General features: G+C 33.2%; 1 protein-coding gene across 1 annotated transcript in view; it reads left to right on the top strand.

The window, feature by feature from the left end:
* Stk3 (serine/threonine kinase 3) overlaps positions 1-24,085 on the top strand; it is a 278,492-nt gene that overhangs the window by 35,570 nt on the left and 218,837 nt on the right. The window contains exon 4 of the mRNA XM_076836036.2: positions 16,831-16,945. Coding sequence (XP_076692151.1) covers positions 16,831-16,945 — 115 coding nt within the window. The remainder of the gene's footprint in view (positions 1-16,830; positions 16,946-24,085) is intronic.

Raw genomic sequence — 24,085 nt, 5'->3', positions numbered from 1 at the left:
AAAGTGTATAAGATCAAAAACCAAAGGTCAAATGTTTTATCTGGTATATGATTGCTGATCCATGATTTGGGGTCGTGGGGGGCTAGGAAAGAATGGAGAAACTTTGGATTAGGTAGAGGGCATGGGGGCAGGGGTGTAGGGGTGGGAAGGATAGTGGAATGAGGTGGATATTATTACCATATGCACATGTATGATGGTGTGAATGGTGTGACTCTGCATCCTGTACAGCCAGAGAAATGAGAAGTTGTGTTCCATCTGTGTATAATGAGTTGAAATGCTATCATGTAATGTATAACTAATTAGAACAAATAAAAAAAATGAACAAGATCTATATAGATTGTCTCCAATTGACTATGGTTTGAATTAACAATTTTTCAACTTTACATTGGTATAAGTAATCAGTACTTTGAATTTTGATCTTCCTGGGCTAGTGATATGCAGTACACTGATTCTGGCCCTAGTTAACAGTAGATTCTGAGTTACAGTTCATAGTCAGCCATGTGGCCACAAGGGGAAACAGCTGATACTCTTTCAGTGTATTAGTTTATTGTCTTGTTAAACTCGTTCATCTTATTTGTTAAATTTTGCTTTTCTTTAGAGTAGTCTATATATTTAGGTTATGTTAAATATTGTTCATTAAGCCTGTATAACTTGAAATTTAAGTAGTAATAAAAAATCTATTCCCCAGATCAAAGCATGTAATTAAAAAGTATTTCTAAATCTTGCTATTAATTTTGTAACTTGAGGAGAATGTGATTCCCATAGTTTGATATAGAAAAGGAAAGACTGAGTGTAGAATAGTGCTGGGTCAGTAAGGTATGCTTACTAATTACCTGATGCTATTATTATTTTATTAATGTTAAAAATTCAGCAACTAGTAGTATACTTTATTTTTTAATTTTTATTTTGGTGGTGCTGGGGATCAAATCCAGGGTCTTGTGCGTGCTGTACGTGCACTCTATCACTTAGCTACATCCCTAGCTCCTAGTTCTATAGTTTGGAGATTTTAGGTGTCAAATATTTTACCTATTGTATATCTTTTTCTCTAATCTTTGTACATTTTGGAATTTGTCAACTCTTGTTCAGATTTTAATAATAGTATCTTATTTGTTCACTGTGCCTTTCAGTTTGCCTCCTCCAACCCATTTTCTTCCTGAACTTGGAGTGATCATTTTAAAATACAGATGAGTCAAGCCATTGCTCTTCGTTGCCTGGATAAATTCACTTTTCTGAGGATGGCATACAAGTTGGTTCTGTTCTTAGTGCTTTATGCTTTCAGTCTCTTGCCTAAATTTCTCTCTTTTTTAATATTTATTTTTTTTTAGTTACAGATGGACACAATATTTTATTTTTATGTGGTGCTGAGGATTGAACCCAGTGTTTCATGCATGGTAGGCGAGCACTCTACCTCTGAGCCACAACCTCAGTCCCCTAAGTTTCTCTTTTAAGCCCTATTTTATTTGTATTTTTCATCTTTTCACTCCTGTGTTTCTTGAAGTTCATGAATCTTGGATCCTGCCACAAAGTGGTTAGCAAGTACTTGTATTTCCTGTGTAAGCATCTCAGGCAGTCTTCACATTTGAGGTTCAACAGTCAAATTTTTAATCATCCCAGAAAGAATTTCTAATTCCTGGTGGGCTAATGGCATCATCATATATTTAGGTTTTTATTTATTTTTAGATATAGTACTGAGGATTGAACCCAGGGTCTTGCATAGGCTTGACAAGTGCTCTACTATTGAGTTACATCTCTAGTTCTTTTAAAAAGTGATCTCCCCTTGTGACAACCAGAACTAGGTGTCTGGTCTAGAACTTCTGGTCTGTCTAGTTAGTTTTTCAACAGCAAAACTGAAAATTATCTTGATTCCTTTTTTTTTTTTTTGGATGGTAATGATGACTTATAGTCCTTCTGAAAAGTCTTCAGTATCTTTTTTATTCTCTTCTTTAAGAGAATTATATTTTAGTTTCTTAGCATCCATTACAGTACCTAGTACTATATGTATGGATATGGTATATATGAGTAGTATAGGGAATAGCATTATAGATTGAAGGGAGGGAAATCAGGTCCTTGTTCTTATTGTACATTTAAAAATTTTTTTCCTTAAATATGTGTTAGTGCTTTCTTGATTTATGTGATTGTTATTTGAATTTCTTTAAAATTTTTTATTTATATATGACAGCAGAATGCATTACAATTCTTATTACACATATTGAGCACAATTTTTCATATCTCTGGTTGTATACATAGTATATTCACACCAATTCATGCCTTTATACCTGTACTTTGGATGATAATGATCATCACATTCCACCATCATTAATAACCACATAACCCCTCCCTTCCCTCAACCCCTCTGCCCTATCTAGAGTTCGTCTATTCCTCCCATGCTCTCTCTCCTTATCTCACTATGAATTAGCCTCCTTATATCAAAGAAAACATTTGGCATTTGTTTTTTTGGGATTGGCTAACTTCACTTAGCATTATCTTCTCTAACTCCATCCATTTACCTGCAAATGCCATGATTTTATTCTCTTTTATTGCTGAGTAATATTCCATTGTGTATATATGCTACATTTTTTTTTTATCCATTCATCTATTGAAGGGCATCTAGGTTGGTTCCACAGTTTAGCTATTGTGAATTGTGCTACTATAAACATTGATGTGGCTGTGTCCCTGTAGTATGATGTTTTTAAGTCCTTTGAGTATAGACCAAGGAGAGGGATAGCTGGGTCAAATGGTGGTTCCATTCCCAATTTTCCAAGAAATCTCCATACTGCTATCCATATTGACTGCACCAACTTGCAGTCCCACCAGCAATGTATGAATGTATCTTTTCCCCCACATCCTTGCCAACACTTATTGTTGTTTGTCTTCATAATAGCTGCCATTCTGACTGGAGTGAGATAAAATCTTAGAGAGGTTTTGGTTTGCATTTCTCTAATTGCTAGTGATGGATGAACATTTTTTCATGTATTTGTTGATTGATTGTATATCATTTTCTGAGATGTCTCTTCAGGTCCTTGGCACATTTATTGATTGGGTTATTTGTTTTTTTGGTGTTTAGCTTTTTTCTTTATATACCCTAGAGATTAATGCTCTTTCTGATGTGTGAGGGGTAAAGATTTGCTCCCAAGATGTAGGTTCTCTGTTCACCTCACAGATTGTTTCTTTTGCTGAGAAGAAACTTTTTAGTTTGAGTGAATCCCATTTATTGATTCTTGATTTTAATTCTTGCACCACACGAGTCTTATTAAGGAAGTTGGGACCTAATCCCACATGATGGAGACTAGAGCCTACTCTTTCTTCTATTGGACACAGACAGGGTCTTTGGTTTAATTCCTAGGTCCTTGATCCATTTTGAGTTGAGTTTTGTCCATGGTGAGAGATAGGGGTTTAATTTCATTTTGTTGCATGTGGATTTCCAGTTTTCCCAACACCATTTGTTGAAGAGGCATCCAGTGCATGTTTTTGGCACTTAGTCTAATATAAGAAAATTTTAGTTTTGTAGGTTAATCTCTGTGTCCTCTATTCCTTACCATTGATACAGTCTGTTTTGGTGCCAATACCATGCTGTTTTTGTTACTGTTGCTCTATATATAGTTTGAGGTAAGGTATAGTGATGCCACCTGCTTCACTCTTCCTGTTAAGGATTACTTTAGCTATTCTGGGTCTTTTATTTTTCCAGATGAATTTCATGATTGCTTTTTCTATTTCTATGAGGAATGTCGTTGGAATTTTGATCAGAATTGTGTTAGATCTGTATAGTGCTTTTGGAAGTATGGTCATTTTGATAATATTAATTCTGCCTATTCAAGCATCTTCTAAGGTCTTCTTTGATTTCTTTCTTCCGGGTTCTGCAATTTTCATTATATAGATCGTTCAACTCTTTCATTAAGTTGATTCCTAAGTATTTTATTTTTTTTTTGAGGCTATTGAAAATGGGGTAGTTTTCCTCATTTCCCTTTCTGAGGATTTGTCACTGATATATAGAAATGCCTTTGATTTATGGGTGTTGACTTTATATCCTGATACTTTGCTGAATTCATTTAATAGTTCTAGAAGCTTTTGGTGGAAATTTTAGGGTCTTCTAGATAGAGAATCATATCAGCAAATATTGCCAATTTGAATTCTTCTTTTCCTATGTGTATCCCTTTAATTTCTTACATCTGTATATTTGGTCTGGCCAGTGTTTCAAGAACTATGTTAAATAGAAGTGGTGAAAGAGGGCATCCCTCTCTTGTTTCAGTTTTTAGAGGGAATGCCTTCAATTTTTCTCCATTTAGAATGATGTTTGCATAGGGTTTAGCATAGATAGCCTTTATGATATTGAGATATGTTCCTGTTTTCCCTAGTTTTTCTAGCGTTTTGAACATAAAGGGTGCTGTATTTTGTCAAATGCTTTTTCTGCATCTATTGAGATGATCATATGATTCTTATCTTTAAGTCTGTTGATGTGATGAATTGCATTTATTGATTTCCGTATATTGAACTAACCTTGCCTCCCTGGGATGAATCCCACTTGACTGTGGTGCACGATCTTTTGGATATATTTTTGTATTTGATTTGCCAGAATTTTATTGAGAATTTTTGCATCTATGTTCATTAGAGATATTGGTTTGAAGTTTTCTTTTTTTTGATGTGTCTTTGTCTGGTTTTGGAATAGATATTGGCCTCATAGAATGAGTTTGGAAGTGCTGCCTCTTTTTCTATTTCCTGAAATAAATTGGAGAGTAGTGGTATTAGTTCTTCTTTAATGGTTGTAGAACTTGGCTGTGTATCTGTCCCGTCCTGGGCTTTTCTTGGTTGGTAGACTTTTGATGGCGTCTGCTATTTCGTCACTTGAAATTGGTCTGTTTAAATTGTGTATACCATCCTGATTCCATTTGGGCAAATCATATGATTCTAGAAGTTTGTCGATGCCTTCGATATTTTATATTTTTTGGAGTACAAGTTTTGAAAATAATTTCTAATTATCTTCTGTATTTCTGTAGTATCTGTTGTGATATTTCCTTTTTTATCACGTATGTTATTTGAGATTTCTCTCTCCTTCTGCTCATAAGCATGGCTAAGGTCTGTCAATTTTATTTACTTTTTCAAAGAACCAACTTTTTGTTCTGTCAATTTTTAAAATTATTTCTTTTGTTTCAGTTTCATTGATTTCAGCTTTAATTATTTCCTGTCTTCTGCTGCTTTTGGTGTTGATTTGTTCTTCTTTTTTAGGGATTTGAGATGTAGTGTTAAGTCATTTATTTGTTGATTTCTTTTCTTCTTTTAAGGAATGAACTCCATGCAATGAACTTGCCTCTTATAATGCTTTTATAGTTTCCCAGAGATTCTGATATGTTATATCTGCGTATCATTCACCTCTAAAATTTTTTTTTAATCTCCCCCTTGATGTCTTCTGTAACCCATTATTCATTCAGTAGTGTATTATTTAGACTCCAGGTGTTAGGATGAATTTTATTTATTATTTTACCATTGATTTCTAATTTCATTACATTATGCTCTAACAGAATGAAGGATAGTATCTCTACTTTTTTATATTTGCTAAGAGTTGCTTTGTGGCATGGCATGCTATTTTAGAGAGGATCCATGTGCTGCTGAAAAGAAAGTCTATTCTTTCATTGAAGGATGGAATATTCTATATTTGTCAGTTAAATCTAAGTTATTGATTGTATAATTGAGTTCTTTAGTTTCTTTGTAGGCTTTTTTTTAAAAAAATATTTTTTTAGTTGTAGTTGGACACAATAACTTTACTTATTTTTCTATGGTCTGAAGATCGAACCCAGTGCCTCACACATGCGAGGAGAGTGTTCTACTACAAATAGAAGAGTAGTTTGCTTCTGGTGTCCTACAACCCCACCTCCTAGCCCTAGCCCTAGCCCTAGCCCTCTTTGTTCAGCTTTTGTTTGGAGGATCTCTCTAGTGATGAAAGAGGTGTGTTAAAGTCACGTCAAATTATTGTATTGTGGTCTATTTGACTCTTGAACTTGAGAAGAGTTTGTTTCATGAACATAGCTGCTCCATTGTTTGGAGCATATATATTTATAATTGTTCAGTCTTGTTGGTGTATGCTTCCTTTGAGCAGTATGTAGTGTCCTTCTTTACCCTTTTTGATTCACTTTAGTTTGAAGTCTACTTTATTTGATATGAGGAAACCTGTGCTTGCTTCCACAGTCCATGTGAGTGGTATGATTTTTCCCAACCCTTCACGTTCAGTCTGTGAATGTCTTTTTCTATGAGATGAGTCTCTTGGAGGCAGCATATTGTTGGATCTTTTTTTTTTGATCTAGTCTGCTAGTCTGTGTCTTTTGATTGGTGAGTTTTGGCCATAACATTCAGGGTTATTATTGAGACATGATTAGTATTCCCAGCCATTTTTGCTTATTTTTGGTGTTTAATGTGACTTGGTTTCCCCTCTGATTAGATTTTCCTTTAATGTAATCCCTTCCTCTGTTGATTTTCATGATTGCTTTTCATTTTCTCTCTTGGGATATTTTGCTGAGGATGTTCTGTAGTGCAGGTTTTCTGGCTGTAAATTCTTTTAAATTTTGTTTATCATGGAAGGTTTTTATTTCATCATCAAATCTAAAGCTTTGTTTTGCTGGGTACAAGATTCTTGGTTGGCATCCATTTTCTTTCAGAGCTTGGTGTATGTTGTCCCATGCTTTGAGGGTTTGGGTTGAAAAATCTGCTGAGACACAAATTGTTCTCCCCATATATGTGATCTGATTCCTTTTTCTTGCAGCTTTTAAGATTCTATCCTTATTCTATATGCTAGGCATTTTCAATATAATGTGCCTTGATGTATGTAGATCCATTGTAATTTTGTACATTGGGTGTCCTCTTGTTTTGGTTTTCCAATTTGTTCTTCATGCTTGGGAAATTTTCTTGATATTTTCTCATTGAAGGGATTATACATTCCTTTGGTTTGAAACTCTGTGCCTTCCTCTATCCCAGTGACTCTCAGACTTGGTCTTTTGATGCTGTCCCATATTTCTTGGATGTTCTGTTCATGGTTTCTAACTTTCTTCACTGTGATCAACTTTATTTTCCAGATTTTATACTTTGTCTTCATTATCTGACCTTCTTTCTTCCAAGTGATCTAGTCTGTTGGTTATGCTTTCTATTGAGTTTTTTATTTGATTTATTGTATCCTTTATTTCAAGGATTTCTGACTGTTTTTTTTTAGAGTCTCTATCTCTCTCTTGAATTAATCTTTTGCTGTCTGTATTTGCTCTCTTATCTCATTGTTGGAGTGATCAATTTTTGCTTGTATTTGCTCATTTTTGTCATTCTTTAATTCACAGATCATTTTAATTATGAATCTTGTGAACTCCTTCTCTGACATTTCATCAACTACTCTGTCCATGGATTCTGTTATTATAGTTTCCTGGTTTGTTTGGGGCACCTCCCTCCTTTGTTTTTTCATGTTGTTTATGTGTCTTCCTTTATTGCAGTGTGGATCTGAGATATTACAGTTTCCACCCTATATTCTTGTAGTACCCGTGCGGATTGGCTGTACCTCACCTTGACGTTGGGCTTCCAGACCCTGCTGGTGTCCCTCAGTGAATGCTACTGCATCCTGGATCTGGAACCTGCATAAGTTGGAGGGGGTGAATGTGGGCTGCTGGGCCTGAACTCCCGTGGTAGTCTGCTGGTGGGAAGGGGCAGTCCTGTGCCAAAGGCTAGACTATGGGGGTGTCTGCCCTGCTGGGGGAGGGGTTAGCCGGGCCTCCTTTGAGCCTGGATCCAGCGTGGGCTGGTGTGGGTGGATTTCCATTTAAAACTTTTTAATGGTAAGAAAAGAATACAAGGGAAAGAAAATGTGAATAGAATTTTGGTGTTATTCTACCACTTTATTGCAGAATGCCTTGTACATAGTGAACTCCTTCTCTGACATTTCATCAACTACTCTGTCCATGGATTCTGTTATTATAGTTTCTATACATAGTGGGTACTTCTCAAATATTTGTTGAATGGATAAATGATGAGACAAACATTGATAAAAATGATTCCTGCTTTTAGATTCACTCTCAAATTTGTATTGAAAATATGAAATTGTGAGGAATCAAAAGATTATTTAAAAGATCCTGAATACTAAAAGCGAAAACATAAAAATCAAGTAGAAAATTATAAGTATAAGCATTAAGCTATTTATTTCTAGCATTAATGTAGATTTTTGAAATGTGAAATTTGAAAATTCCCACATAAAACACTAAAATTTTGGTTAGAGAAAATGTGATATGAATTTTTGAAGTTTAAATATTTTATTCCATTTAGCTTTTGGACATTTAGCAGATGATCATTCTTTCTACATTCTAAGAAGGCCATAGAGAGTGTTTTAATTTTTGTTCATTTTAGTGAATATTAAATATTTCAGAATACTGTATGTATTTTGGGCACAATTATTTGAGGAAGCCCATTTGCTTTATTTATTGCTGAATCTCCAATGTCTAGTCCAGTGCCTGATACAGAGTAGGCACTGAATAAATATTTGTTGAATGTATAAGTCATAGAATGTTAATTCTAGACTAAACCTGTGTAAGTTAGTTTAGTGTTTTCCAAATTGTACTCTATTCTAAAGAGGTACTTTTAGGGGTCTTTACTTTAAACAGTGACTAATTGAGCAGAATGAGAAATGTTGTCAGATGCTCTTCTCCATTTTATTATATTGGTGCTCATTCTTAAATTCTGAGCAAAGGGTTCTGGTGCTAAAGCATATATAAAAACTTTTTCACAGGTACAGAAAAAGAGACTTAGAGGTTTTCCATGAATTGCTAAAGATTGTGTAGCTAGTTAATGATTGAGATGAGAACCTACATTTACTGATTTCTAGGCCAGTGCTGAAGAAAACAGTATCTGTGAAACTATCCCAACAGTTCAAGGTGGTACACTCCCCAGGCATCCTAGTGGTAGAGGCAGGAGCTGGGCAGCAACACTCCTGAATACTGTGTTTGGTTATTTGGGTACAAAATAAACAAAATCGATATAGTCCCTTGCTTTCTGGTACCTATACTGCAGAGAAGGAGCCTCTGCTATCTACATGAAGAGAAATATGTTATGAATCAGGGCACACATTTATTTACTTATTTACTCATTTAACTAATATATCTGAATGTCTGCTTCAAAATATAGCCCTTGTGTGCTGCTCATAGGGAATATAAGGATAAATGTCTTAGGTATCAGAGTGACTTTCAGTCAGATGTAAGAGATGGTGGGGCTGAGGCTGTGGCTCAGTGGTAGAGTTTTCGCTTAGCACGTGCGGGGCCCTGGGTTCGATCCTCAGCACCACATAAAAATACATAAAATAGAGATATTGTGTCCAACTAAACTAAAAAATAAATATTAAAAAAAAGAGACTGGTGAATGAGCAGGCTGTTTCAGTATAGTCTTATAACAGCTTTGAGGAGGTAAGTATGGGGAATTATGTACTGTTGGGAAATCAGGGAAAGCTTTCCTGGGGAGTTCATATCCATGCTGAGTCCTAAAGCATGAGTTACATAGGCTGGGCAAGAAGGGGAGGTGAACTGTGTGGTGAGAATAGATCATTTCCAGCTGCCTGCTCAATGTCACTGGTTTCTTTGAGTAGCTGCCCTCTTGTCTATTCTGTTTATTCATGGGTAAGATTCCATTTGAGCACTGTTTCTGAGGCTCTATCCACCCCCCCCACCAAAAAAAAAAAAGTTTGAAAACTACCATTTGGAGGATTAGTGATGAACTTTGGCAGTTTGCATTAGCTCATGTGTATGTTTAATTCAGTTTTGGGTGGGCCAAGAAAAAAATTGCCATGATTGAGATTTATATTGGAAGCAATTCAGTTTTTATAAGAGAATAGTCACATCGTTTTTATAAAAAACACTATTACTCCTATTAAGTTGTAGAAAATTATGCTATCAAGATCCTAGTATAGGAGGTGGGGAGGTAGCTCAGTGGTAGAGCACTTGCCTAGCATACATGAGGCCTTGGGTTCCATTCACAGCAGTGAGAATAAACAAAAAGATAGTAGTAGGATGTTAGTGAACATTATGTAATGAAAACAACCATTTTTTAGTATTTTCATTTTCACATGCTCCTATCAGGAAGAATTTAAAAATAATCCTTTGGTAGTAAACACATGGTTTTTTCAATTCTGATGAAATTCAACTTAATATTTAAAAAATCACCAGTTAATAAGTAAAAATGAACATCTGAATTTCTTTCACTTAATGAGAATGTTAACTCTTAATTATCTCCATTAGCCCATTTGGATTTGTATTTTTAGCAAAGAAGAGCAAAAATCAGCATATATCATTAATTCAATTGTATACTTTCTAAATCAGTACATGAGTGCCATATGCTTTTTAAATTTATTTTTCTTTGTTCATTATGATTATACATAATAGTAGATTTCATTACGCCATATTTATATATGCACATATCAAAATCAATCTCATTTCCATTGCCTTTCCTTTCCCTCCTTCTATCTACTTGCTCTAGTCATCTCCCTTCTGTGATTATCATCATTATTTTAATTAGTGCATTATAATTATATGTGTAATGTGAATTCATTGTGGTACATTCATGATGGCCATAGTGTAATATGTTAGATTTTGTTCTCAGTATTTACCCATTTTCTCCTCTCTTCCTTCCCTCAAAATCTCAGCTCTGTTCTATTCATCTGATGTTTTAGAGTATATATACATTGTGGAATGACTAAATGTAGCTAATTAACATATGCAACGTCTCACATAGTTATCGTTTTTGTGGTGAGAACTCTTAACATCTGCTTTCAACCCTTTTTTAGATTATAATATTGTTAGTATTGTTATTAACTGTAGTCACCATGTTGTACAGTAGATATCTTGACCTAATCTTTCTTTGCAAATAAAATTTTGCATCACTTGGGCATCATCTTTACCCTCTCCCCTAATCAACTACCCCAGCTCCTAGTAACCACACTCTACTTCTGTGAAATCACCTTTTTTAAAATAAAGATTCTGTATATAGTAAGATCATATGGTATTTGTCTTTCTGGGCCTGGCTTATTTCAGTTAAATAATATCCCATAGGTTCATTTATGTTGTCACAAATGGCAGGACTTTCTTTTAACAGTATTCTGTTATGTATGTATGCCAAATTCTCTTTATCCATTCATCTATTGCTATACATTGAGGTTGATTCTCTATCTTGCCTATAGAATGGTTCAATCCATATAACTAATAGCATGGGTAGTGATTTTATAAGGTACAAATAAATTGTTTTCTTCTTCTTCTTCTTCTTTTTTTTTTGCAGTTCTGGCTTTGAGGATTGAACTCAGGGCCTTGCATATTCTAGGCAGGTACTCTCCCACTGACTATATTCCCCAGCCCTGTAAGGTACAAATGGATAAGAAGAGTTTGTAATTTGTTTCATATTTTTTCTCACTTCTCTTTATAATGCTTCTTTTTGAGTTGTGATGTATAGGAAGTCTGTTAGGATAAATAGTATAGGAAACCAATAAAGGAGTGAAAGGTTGTGATGATTAGGCATAATATGGGAAGAAAAAGAAGGTAAGATATTTCATTTCATAAATTCCTTTAGTGGTTCCTCATTGCCTGAACTGCCTTTTCTTCTTTGTTACTGAGTCTCCCCAGTTTTCTCCCTAGCATCTGCTACTAGGCCATTTGTGTTGTTCAGTGAGTGCTTGTTTAATAATTTAAAAAATGATACATGAATGAATTTGAATGATTTTTGAATGCATTACATCTATGTCAGTAGAAATAGATTTGTGTTAGAACTCTCATGTTTTGAACTCTCTGAGCCTATAATAGTATGTGTGCTGCTTTCAATTTTTTTTTTTTTAAAGGGCAGCTTTGAAATTTAATGAATATTCTGTGTGCAATTGAAGAGACACAGTGGCTAAAGCACAGAAGAAAATTTGTTTACTGATTCTCAGCTCCCTGTCTATATCATTACCAGTTGTATGGATTGTATCTTGAAAATATCTTTTGGTTTTCTTTTATTTGCTGTTTCTATTACACTCATTCTAATCCAATCTACCACTTTCTCTTTTTAAAAACATGTTTTGCTTAGTGCAGTGGTATGTGATTGTAATCCTAGTCAGTGACTTGGGAGCCTGAGGCAGGAGGATCATAAATTTTGAGTCCAATCTTGTCAATTTAGCAAGACCCACTTTCAAAATAAAACAATAAAAAGGGTTAATAGTGATAGAGCTCAGTGATAGAGCCTTCCTGGGTTCAGTCTTGTAGTACCCTCCCCTCTCCCCAAATGTTTTATTGTCATTTAATTATGATAAGACTAACAGATTAATAGATGATTGCCATGGGAAAAAAGTTAAAAAGATATAGTAATAACAAAAACAAAGATATATTGTTAGAGGCACAGATCCCAAAAAAGGAAGCAGCCATGTCACTAGGGGCAATACAGTGAAACATATCTATCTGTCATGAGACAGAGCAAGTGAAGAGAGAACATGGGCTAGAGTTTTTATTGGGGTCTCTCTGGGAAAGAGTAGGAGGGAGAGGATTCAACAGTGTTCACAAAAGATTGGCTAGTTGGAATAATTTTATTGAATTCTGTGGCCTAGGTTGCTGTCCCTAGTCTTTTGATACTATACCTGGGGTGATTAGGGCAGGGCAATAGTGAATCTGGTGTGAAATTATGAGAGTTGGATGTATAGGCTATAGAATGATTAGTTTTTCACACGAGGGGCATGCTCATAGTCAATTCCTTTGTTAATTCTAGGAATTAGCTAATCCTAAAGGGGGCAATTCCTCCAGTTTCATCAAGGTCCCAAGTTTCAAAGAATTAAAATATCTAACTTGCCCAGCAGCTAAAGAAATCTTAAAGGTGTAAATTAGATTATGTTATGCTTTTGCGTAAATTTCTTCAGTTTACTATTGTAGAAGAAAGCTCAGCCATACCTTGGTTTTGAGACCTTTCATGATCTGGCATCTGCCTACATCAACTTTATGCCATTGTGTTCTACTTTATTGCGCACTGACTTTATCTATGCATATTGATCTCCTTTTCAAGTTTTCAAATGTGTTTTGTTCGTTTTTAGACATTTTGCATAGGCATGTCTTGGTGCTTACATGCTCTGACAACTTTTAGTCAATCATTGTATCCTAGCTTATATATCATTCTATGGAGAAGGATTCAGTAAGGTCCCATCTGTTAATTTTTTGATAATTTCTTTGTTAATTTATTCATTGCTTCTTTAGTTTGTAAACATGAAAAGGAAGGTATTGAAGTTAAAATGGATTGCAAGAATACTGTCACCTAAGATGTTGTGGAACATCTTATTTTTCTGGGGAAAGTAATTGCAAGATATAGTAAATGCTTTAAAATAAAAAGGATGTTGATGTAGAAAATATCAGATGATGACCAATAAGTAATACTATAGATGTTTTTTGTGAAGTCTAGGGTTTAAGCATTTTCTTCTTTACCTAATCTGTGGGTTTTGGAATTCACAAAATCTCAATGGATGGGAGAATATTTTATTGTTAAAGCCTACCCATAATCACTTTCAAAGTTTATTCATATACTTGAGTGCTTTCCAAGTCAGGGTCTACCATTTAAAATGAATATATTGCATTCCTTTGTATAAACTGGAACAATTTTATTTGCAGAAATGGTGAATGCAAAATAAAGTCATAGCCAGTTATTTTCATAGCATCTCTCCTACTGTTCTTACCATGGTTAATAATTTTTATTCATTTATGGATTGCTTTGCTAATACTGTATTTCATGCTGGTATATTCTGTGTAAGGGTCAGAATTATGTCTGGTTCACCTGTACATACCAGCTATCTGGTCTAATGCCTGGTCTAAGAACAGAGTGAATGTTGAGGGAATGATAGAAACTATATTAAGGTTTGTGTCCTTGATATGACTGTTTAGTTCTACTTGCTTATACGCTTTTTCTGGGTTAAAATTATTTTATGATATAAAGTAGTTGAAACTTGATCTACCCGATTGTGTATTAGTATGGGCCACAAATTATTTTTTTTTGAAGATACTTTTATCTTTTCCTAAAGTGTTCTTTTTATTTACTTCTAAGGGGAGATAGGGAGCTCTTTTTTCAGGTGACTGCCCAGGTTAGAATTCCTAATTTTCATAACAGCTTTCAGTTTTATTCTTTCATTGTTGACTACCTTGTGTTTATGGCAAGATAAAATACATATCTTTATGTGCTTTTCAGTGAATACAATCTTGATTTCACTATTAACACCTTTCAAATTCTGCATGAGAAAGATTAATATTTGGAGAGTTTTTTCCGTGAAAAATATGTTGTCTTTTCTTTTGAAGTGAAGCTGTACTCTAGGTACATATCTGAGTCACCTGCAGAGGTTTGAAAAGACCTATTGAGTCGAATCTCTTAGGTATGGGACCTGATTCACAAGTAGTTCTAATTTATAGTCAATAAGAACACTATTCCCTGTAATAAGTTTCTCTGTAGGCACTCATACCTTGAAGAACAGTATGCAAAGAAAGCATACAAGATTCCTGTGCTTTGACTTTCTGTATGCTATGAGTCTATATGTTTTATTTGTGTGTAAACAAGTATTTTTGTTAAATGGTTCAAGTGAACGTTTTTAAACTCCTTTTAAAAAAATATTTATTTTTTAGTTTTAGGTGACCACAGTACCTTTATTTTATTTTTATGTGGTGCTGAGTATCAAACCCAGTGCCTCATGCATGCTGGGTGAGCGTGCTACCACTTGAGCCATATCCCCAGCCCTCAACTCCTTTTTTTTTTGTATTGGGGATTTAACCTGAAGCATTGAGTTACATTCCCAATCCTTTTTATTTTTTATTTTGAGATAGGGTCTCACTAAGTTGCCGAAAGTCTCCCTAACTTGCTGAGGCTGACCTTGAACTTGTTATCGTCCTGCCTTAGCCCCTTGCCTGGCATGAACTCATAATACATACTTTCCATTCCCAACACCTAGCACAATTGAGTATGTCTGGAAACTTTCAACATAAAACAGGGAGTAATGAGAGATACAGGTAAAGAGGTAGACTTTGAAATATTAGATATGAAATGAAGTAACTATGCCTTTCTGCTTTGGATAATGAAGAGCCGTTAGAGTTTTTTAAATCAGGAAAGCATATATGATCAGTTTAGTTTTGTTATAAAGAAAGGTAATCTTGGCAGTTGTGTGAAGTGTAGATTAGAATGGGAGAAAACTGACAGTGGGAAGCTAGTCTATATAAGAGGTAATGAAGAACAATAGAGATAAGACATGATTGAATTCTAGCCCTGTAGCCACTCTAATTCAGGCCCTTAAGCTCCAACCAACCTGAAAACCTTTGACCTTAAGACTTAGCTAAAATCATAACAGGTTCTACTGAGAAGTCTTCCCTTTATCTCTTTTGATATGGTGTATTTGTGTATTCTTTTTAAAATATTTTTTTAGTTGTAGATGGACACAATATCTTTATTTTATTGATTTATTTTTATGTGGTACTAACGATTGAACCCAGTGCCTCACAAGTGCAAGGCAAGTGCTCTCCCACTGATCTATAACCCCAGACCCTGTGTATTCTTTTATTATTGTAATTTTTAATTTTTTTGATTATTTGGTTCTTGTATCTTATTACTGACAGTGATGCCTAGTTAAGTAGCTATCAGTTTTATAGTAGCTATTATGAGATAGAAGTATGTATTGAATGTTATACTCTAAACATGCCATATTTGATTTTTCCTTTCTATCTGTCTCTTTGCTCATGTTCTTTCCCTTTTCTAGAATATTCTTATTTATCTTCTCTGTCCATATTTTGGAGATTTTAACTTTTTTTTTCATAATCCCATTCAAATAGAATCCCTTCTACAAATTTCTTTCCGATTGCTCTGCCATGGTCATTTTCTCCTTAAACACTTTTTATTTTTTCCTTATTTATATATTCTGTGATTATGGATATTCTGCCTCTTTGAGTTGGCTAACATGTTTTATGAGTTTTAAAAAAAATTTTTTTAACCTTTATTTTATTTGTTTATTTGTATTGTAGTGCTGGGGATTGAACTCAGTGCCTCACACCATGCACTCTATCACTGAGCCACAACCCTGGCCCTTACATTATGAATTTATGTAGTACATACTTAATAAGTATTAGTGATGATGATCCCTTTCTAAGTATTTCTGAAAACAACTTGTCTCTTTTGCGCTGAAAGACTTACAGATCTTAGTTCAGAAATACTTTAAATTGTCAATAATTTTAATTAACTTAAGCAAAAAAAATTTTTTCCCAGAATTTTCGAAGGCCAAATTTTTTAAAAAAATTTTTAATATTTATTTATTTTTTAAATTTTCGGCAGATACATCTGTATTTGTATGTGGTGCTGAGGATCGAACCCAGGCCGCACGCATGCCAGGCGAGCGTGCTATCGCTTGAGTCACATCCCCAGCCCAAGTCAAAATTTTTGAAAGAAAAAAAAAAATCAAAAGTTTGGCTTCATTAAAATATAGAGTAGTTTAGAGTGTTAATATTTGACTGCATTGCAAAATTCTTTGGAAGATTTATATTTAAAATGTTTTAAAGAAAAATATTTTCATTTGTTCTTTATGTTAAATAGTAAATCCTTTGCCAAAATGATGCATTATTTTCCTTGGGAATCAAAACATTTGGGCCTCCTCTAGTTTGTAATCCTGTTAAATTTTATCCATGAATTAAAATTAATAATACACAGTCGGTGAACTCTAGATATAGACAATTCTGTGTACAATAGAAGTTTACTTACTAAGTTTACTTATTGGAACATTATGAAATGTTGAAAATACTTGTATTGGGATTAAGAAAAATTTTCCTTTGTGAATTAACTAAATTTAATTGTACTTTTCTTTAGCCCATATGTTGTAAAGTACTATGGCAGTTACTTTAAGAACACAGACCTGTGGATTGTTATGGAGTACTGTGGAGCTGGCTCTGTCTCAGACATAATTAGATTACGAAACAAGACAGTAAGTATTTAAAAATTGTTTGGCTAATCTCATTTTTAAAGATTCCTATTTTAGAATCTAACCAGGTAATATTTTGTTACAAAGAAAATATTAGTGTGTATAGGGGGGAAGCTTTTAAGCAGTGGAAAGGCATCTAGTAGGCGGTGTGAGAACCAGCCACATACCTTTCAATGGCAGAGTTAAGATTGCATGATTACTTATTACAATAATTTTTGACAAATCACTGAGTAACTTCTATGGTACTTTTCTTCTTAATTTGGAATCAGTGTGTTTGTGTATTTTTTTATTGTGAGTTCCATAAATCATGGCTTGAATTATTTAAGTTTCATAATATTCATGGTTAAAGAAATTATATAGTTCTGAATTTTTAAAAATAATTGAAATAAAAATTTCTATTTATTTTTCCAAATATTGTCTAGATGTCTGAAAGTGCTTGAGTTAGGTAATTTATATTTGTTTTTATTTTTGTGAAGTCACTTTAGTGTGAAGTGTGTTACTGAATAAAAGCTTTTATGGTTATGTTTAATCCTAAATAGAAGAGCTGTTTACAAAATTATTTACTTGAGGCTAGAATGCATCAGTTTATTTGGACAATTTTTGTTTTCTTTTTGTAAAACATCAAATTGTATACTTTATTTATTTTTATGTGGTGCTGAGAATCTAACCCAGTGCTTCCCGCGTGCCGGGCAAGCACTGTACCACTCAGCCATGACCCCAGCCCTCTTTGGACAATTTCTAAGATCCAAAGCTATCATTTTATCTATGATTAGCTAAGAAGAATAAGTGAAATAATTTGTAATTCTGTTGAACAGTAATTACTATTTTTTTTTACATTATTATGTTATTAGACATATTTCAGTAAAATATATTCAGGAAAAAATACCTAAATACTTTGTGGTTAACCAGAATCATTTTAAAGTTTGATTGGGGGAATACATAGTAAACTTATCCTACTAATGTTTTTGTCTGTTAGAGAAAATAAAGTAAATAAGATTTATTTTAAAGGAAGTAAAACAGAAGTTAAAATAATCCTTGTTTTGACAGAATGGATTAAGTGATCTGTGACATTCTAATTATATATTTTAGAATTTCTATGGTGATTAACTAGCATTTATGTAAATCAGATGATTCTTTTGTAGCAGAACAATAATTGAAAAAAATATACTCTAGTTAGAGAAGTGTTTTAAAATAATTTCAGGGATAAAGTCAGTATATTTGGTATTTAAAATTATCAAGTAAGAGTATGAAGTAAAAGTGAATGAAATAGGGCTGGGGTTGTGGCTCAGTGGTAGAGCGCTTGCCTAGCACATGTGAGGCCCTGGGTTTGATCCTCAGCATGACATAAAAATAAATAAATAAAATAAATAAATAAATAAATAAATTTTATCCCTTATTTCACAGAACATCATAATTATTTAATTTTATCTGATAACTTTATTATTTCAATCCCTTGTGGGTCTGTTTCTACTTCTTGTTTCAAAGGTATTGTGTCCAACTACAACTAAAAAATAAATATTTAAAAAAGTAAATGAAATAAAAAAATTTTAAACATCTCTGTTTTCATGATTTTAATTTTTATGTTAACAATTTGAGTACATAGAAAGTATTTGATCCAACACATATATTTCTTGTTGCCAATTAACAAACTGAGAAGGTATACCGTAGTTCTTAAAGGTAGGTATGATCATTATGATCATTATCACAGAAAAATATTTTACCTCTTCATATTCTTTGTTAGAAGACAGAGTGCAATGAACATTTTGGTAAGTAATAGATTTGGAATAGTATAATTGTTATTCTCATAGAATGGTTATCTTAATTCTGGGGTATCATAGTAACAGTCTAATTTTTATATGTGGAAAAACACCCAGAGCTACACAAGCGATTGATCAAGAGCTATAGGTTTATTATTGTTTGTGTGTTGTCTTAATGACAGACAACTCCTATCAGATCTCAAGAACATTAGTTTTATTCTTTTCTAAAAATGAGGATATTTACCTTCATTGATTATCTAAAAAGATTACTATTATTGTTGAGGTTACCAATATAGGATTTGTATCATCTCGTTTTTTTTCCCCAAATGCCCAGACATTGTAAATATTTGATCATTTTATGGAATTATTCACTGTAGTGATAATCTTGATTGTCTTGTGTTTCAGAAGCATATCTGTTACTGTTTCTTTTAGAAATGTAACCTGTGACATGGTAGTTATCAATCTATTAAATAGGTATAAAATTCACTTGAGTAGTTGTTTTTTATGGTCATGAAACTATCTTTTCCCAAGAATATGCCAACTTTTTTTAAACTAGGGCTTATATGTTCTTTTGCTTTTGTTATATGCTTTGTTATTTCTTTTAGTTGTGTGTACATTTTAAAAAGCACAAATAATTTTTGGTATTTTATATTGTCATAATTTATATTTATCCATGAACTTAGCTTTTTATTGCTGTTTATTTCTTTCTGCATTTCTCAGTTGGCTGAAGATTATCTATTCATATTTACTTTTATATGGCTAAATAGTGACAAGGTATCTTTTGTGGGGGGGCAGCATAAATCTGTTTCACTTCATTTTTGAACCATTTGTTTACTGGGTGAAAAATTTTAGACTAGCAATTTCTTTAAGCATTTGAAGATACCAACTCATAATTATTTAGCCTCCATTGTCTCTACTGATACATTTTGCTGTTGCTTCTTTGAACATACTCTTCCCCCTCTCCCCCTGTCTCTAGTTGCTTTATAAGATTTTTACTATTGTGTTTTAGAAGCTTTACTTTCATATGTTTAGTTGTAGTTTTGTTGACATTTATCCCTTGTTGGGTTCTATTGCATTTTGTTTCTATGACTTGGTATTTGTCATTTGTTTTGGAAAACTCATTTATTTTTACTTTAATGCTTGTATCTCCATCTTTCTTCTGGGATTCCAAAGGCATGTATTTTAGTTTAGTTCCCCCCTTCTTCTATATTTATTTTTGTATTTTCTTTTTTCCTCCTCCTGCAAGTTTCTGGCTATTTTCTTCTGATGTGTCTTCCAGCATGCTAGTTCTCTTTGTCTATGTCTAATAGGCTTTAAAATCATCCATTACTTTTTCAATTTTAGATATTGAAATTTTAAACTCCAGAATTTTAGTTTGAGTCTTTTAAAAATTCTCCAGCTTCTTGCAAAAATGTAAAATTTTATCCCTTATTTCACAGAACATCATAATTATTTAATTTTATCTGATAACTTTATTATTTCAATCCCTTGTGGGTCTGTTTCTACTTCTTGTTTCTCTTGGTTTTCATCTGTGCTCTTTAAAAAAGAGTGATAGACATATAAAAGGTAGTATAGATTATTTGAATTTTTGAATAATGAAATCTTCTTCCAAAAAAGGTTTTGTTTGCTTCCTGGTGGTTAGAATTAGCAGTCCTGGATCACCTCAATCCAGTCAGGATTAGAAAAAAATTTGAATCTGAGCTTTGATTTTCATTATGTCTGGGCATAGTCCTTTAATGTTCTTGGGCTTTCCAACTTCTTTGGAGGTTTTGATTTCTCAGTGTTTATTCTCTCTCTCCCCTCTCCCCTCTTAAATAAGTCCTTCAAAAGCTTGCTTTGTTTCCTAGCCTCTTGAGCTCTAATCCATAATTTAGATAGCTCTTGAGGAAAGTGGCCCTCATTGCTAGGTTAACCTCTTTGGTTTTCTTCTTTTATTACCTCTTGACTCCAGACAAAAAAGACTGCTTTTTATATCTTTCTTAATCCTTAAACACATTTTAAAGTATATTTTGCCCATTCATTTAGTTTTCTTTTTTTACAGCAGATAATGGTCTGAATTATATAGCGCACCATACCAAAAGCAGGAATCTTTTCTAGAAGTTTGAGTTTTTAACAGATCTTTAGTTGGAATTTATTTTTGTGAGTGCGTTGAGGAAGGATTTTGTTTTTATTTTGCTTCTGTGTAGAAATCTAATGATCATAACATAATTATATTTCTTTTCCAACTGACTTATAAACCTACTCTACTAGGGTTCTATATATACATGGTTCTGTATTTGGCTTCTCTGTTCCAGCTATTTTATTGAATTATTTGTCTATTTTTGCAACAGGTGTATGCTTTTCATTTTGTGGAATGTTTGATAATCTGGGATGGAAGTTCCTATAATTGTTTTTGTTTTCTTGAATCCTCCATATGATTTTTAGAATAAGATATCAAGTTCCATGAAAAGTCTTGAGGGATTTTCGAGTGGAATTACATTTAATTTCTATATTAATTTGGTTTGATTGATATTTTTCCATCCATCGTCATAGAATGTTTTTATATTTAGTTCTCCTTTTATGTCTTTAAATGCTTGTGAATCTTTCCCTTGAAAATCTTCCACATTTTAAATTTGACTTATGTCTGAGGACTTTGTCATTTTTACTGCTGTCATGAATGATGTCTTCTTTTTGTTGTCATATTTTCCAGTTGGTTAATAAGAACAACATTTTTATATATTCTTATTATTCACTGTTGTACACTCATCTTTGCTGTTGGTCTATCCCTGTCTGACCATATTGCTTAATTTTGCCAATTATCCATTTGGCATGTTTGCTTTTCATCCAGGTACCCTTCTTTTAATTCTATAAGTAAGATCCTATTTGACTTTTTGTGTTGGTTCTTGCCTAATGCCCTAGTGCTTCCTCTGAATCATTTTAGTAGTTTTAATCTTGTCCCTGAAATCCACATTCTGTTTGGGGTCTGTTCCTTGGTGTGGACTTCTCAGACAGGGGTTTGTTTACTTGTGCCTATATTTCCTTTTACTCTGTTATCTGGTTTGTCTAACGCTCTTGAAATGACTTTTCTGGTGATTATATTCACTAAAATCATATATGGTCTCAGGGTATAAGACTGTATTAACAACTGTAACCTTTATAAATCTAAAAAAGGTAAATATAATCACTGAAATTCTTATTTTTGTGTTTATCTTGAAATTGTGAATAAAACACAAATAGAGAAAAAGATCAGATTAGTGCTCAAATAGACTCTCAGATGCTCTGACATAGCATAGTTTTGTTCAGACATGAGACCTTAAATTTAGTTCGCTTGATTTTTTATATATTGGCAGGTCATAACCCTTTTTATAATAAATTTTCTCAGAGGAGTGGATAATTCACATGACTTTATTTGGAACTTTTCTTTTGGATTTGGACTATAATTTATGATATCAAGTCTCATCATAGAGAAGAAACAAAAATAGGTGATGGTTTAGAAAGTTTATAATGGGTCTCTAGATTTTTTAAATTTGTTTAAGAGTGGTAACTGTTGGAATACCACCTTTGTAATATACTTTTTGTAGATTTATGCTTATCTTTGAAAGACATCTCATTAGGGAAAAAGAATTCTTGATTTTAAATAATGAACTGCTGTCTGTTTTGATCAGATGTTTCCTTGAAAACTTAAAACTAAAAGCACAGGAAAAAACAAATCTGATTAAGTCACATGCCTTTTAAAAAACATTTAAGTCCAATTTCTTTTTCTAGACTGAGGTGTAAATACTTTTTATATCTTGCTTCTCTCCTGCCCATCCAGTTTCATAACTTGCCCCTGTTTTATTATACCCTGTAGACTCCAGCATCACAGTAAGAACTGGCTCCTGGAATAAAAACTGGATTCATATTTTGGTGTCTGTGTGTCTGCTATTACCTCAATCTCTCTTGCATTTTGAGTGTTCCTCTTCCTTTCTGTTTTAGTGTATTTGTATCCATGAATGCCTGGCTTAAATTTGCCTGGTAGTTTATTGTTTATTTAGTTACTAATTACTTAATTGGGCAAATCTTTATCACATACTTATAACATAAAGAACACAATAAGTACTGTGATCATTATAATTACGTTCCTTTTTGTGCCTATCCTTTGCCTTTTGTTGTTGTTAGCCTTTTTGATCAATTTGCAGGACTTGACTGTTTGCTAATAGTTGTGTGTATTTCACATCACATATCATTAAAAAAGTTAAAAAATGAAGTATCTGGTTAGTAGCAAAAATATTAAAGGAGGTGCTTCAAAATTTGACCTGTGGTTTTTTTTTTTGGGGGGGGCGGGGGTGTTGGCATTTAGGAAAAGATAAAGGCATAGAACCAAGTTTGGGGGTTGATAAGGCACATCTAATTATTGTAACCGAGACTCAGTAGTAAAGGGTGAGGATGTGTGGAAGTGCTTAATATGGAGTAGGTAGTTCAGAGTTGGTAGGTAAGTTGGTAAAGAATTGTAATTGTGGCAGTTAATAGTAGTGGTATTAGAATTTCAGTGAAAGTGAAACTGCATTGTATTCCAGTGGTTGTTAATAGTTTTGCTGACACTCCTGGATTTATTATGAGTAGAAATCACTATTTTCATTAGTATTCTTGGAATCTGTAAAGTTGTGTATGTTACTTATATTCCATATTTCTGCAGTTGGACATACAAACACAGCTCAGCTCTTGGTATCATATACATTTGATAACTGATGTTTTTATATCATTTTAAACCATCTTTTAAGTCTGGTATAACCTCTTTGTAGATAACCCAGCTATGTTGTCCCACTCTTGGAAATCATATTTTTTTAGTCAGTTTTTAATATTTGAGAGAAGAGTAGGTGTAATTGCCTTCCCTTGGAGTTTTGATGTATTCATCTTGGAAATATTCTAAGTGCCTAGAATAACTGATACCTAGCAAGTCTTTGATAAATGTTCTTTGAATTGAAACAGAATCAATTCCTCTACTACTTATTCTGTGAATATAAAATGACCCAACCCAATCCACTTAATGTTATATTTTTGTGGATAAGTTGTAATTTGCATGGCTTCTGCTATTTGATATTAGTAATGTGAATTATTGAACAGGCAATAATAGTGTGCTTGTTAGTAGCTTTGGTATGTATGAAATACCAGGATATGTTACCTTAGTTCTCTGATTTTTACAAAAGTTAGAAAATGTTTCTGCATTTAGTTTTTTCACTTTTATTTTAAAATATGTGTTTTAATAACTTTATAGGCTTCCTTTCATTCAGGAGAAGGAACTTTGTTTTTGTTGTTGTTAATGTAAGTTAATATAAGCATTATTTTCCTAAGCAACTAATTGTTTTTTGAGTTAAAAGGAATTAAAAAGTCCACGTATTTAGGGGAATACTATTTGAAACTTTCCTTG

The sequence above is a fragment of the Callospermophilus lateralis genome, chromosome 16, assembly GCF_048772815.1.
Source record: "Callospermophilus lateralis isolate mCalLat2 chromosome 16, mCalLat2.hap1, whole genome shotgun sequence".
NCBI classification, from domain to species: domain Eukaryota; kingdom Metazoa; phylum Chordata; class Mammalia; order Rodentia; family Sciuridae; genus Callospermophilus; species Callospermophilus lateralis.
This window is presented reverse-complemented; position numbering and strand designations above follow the sequence as displayed.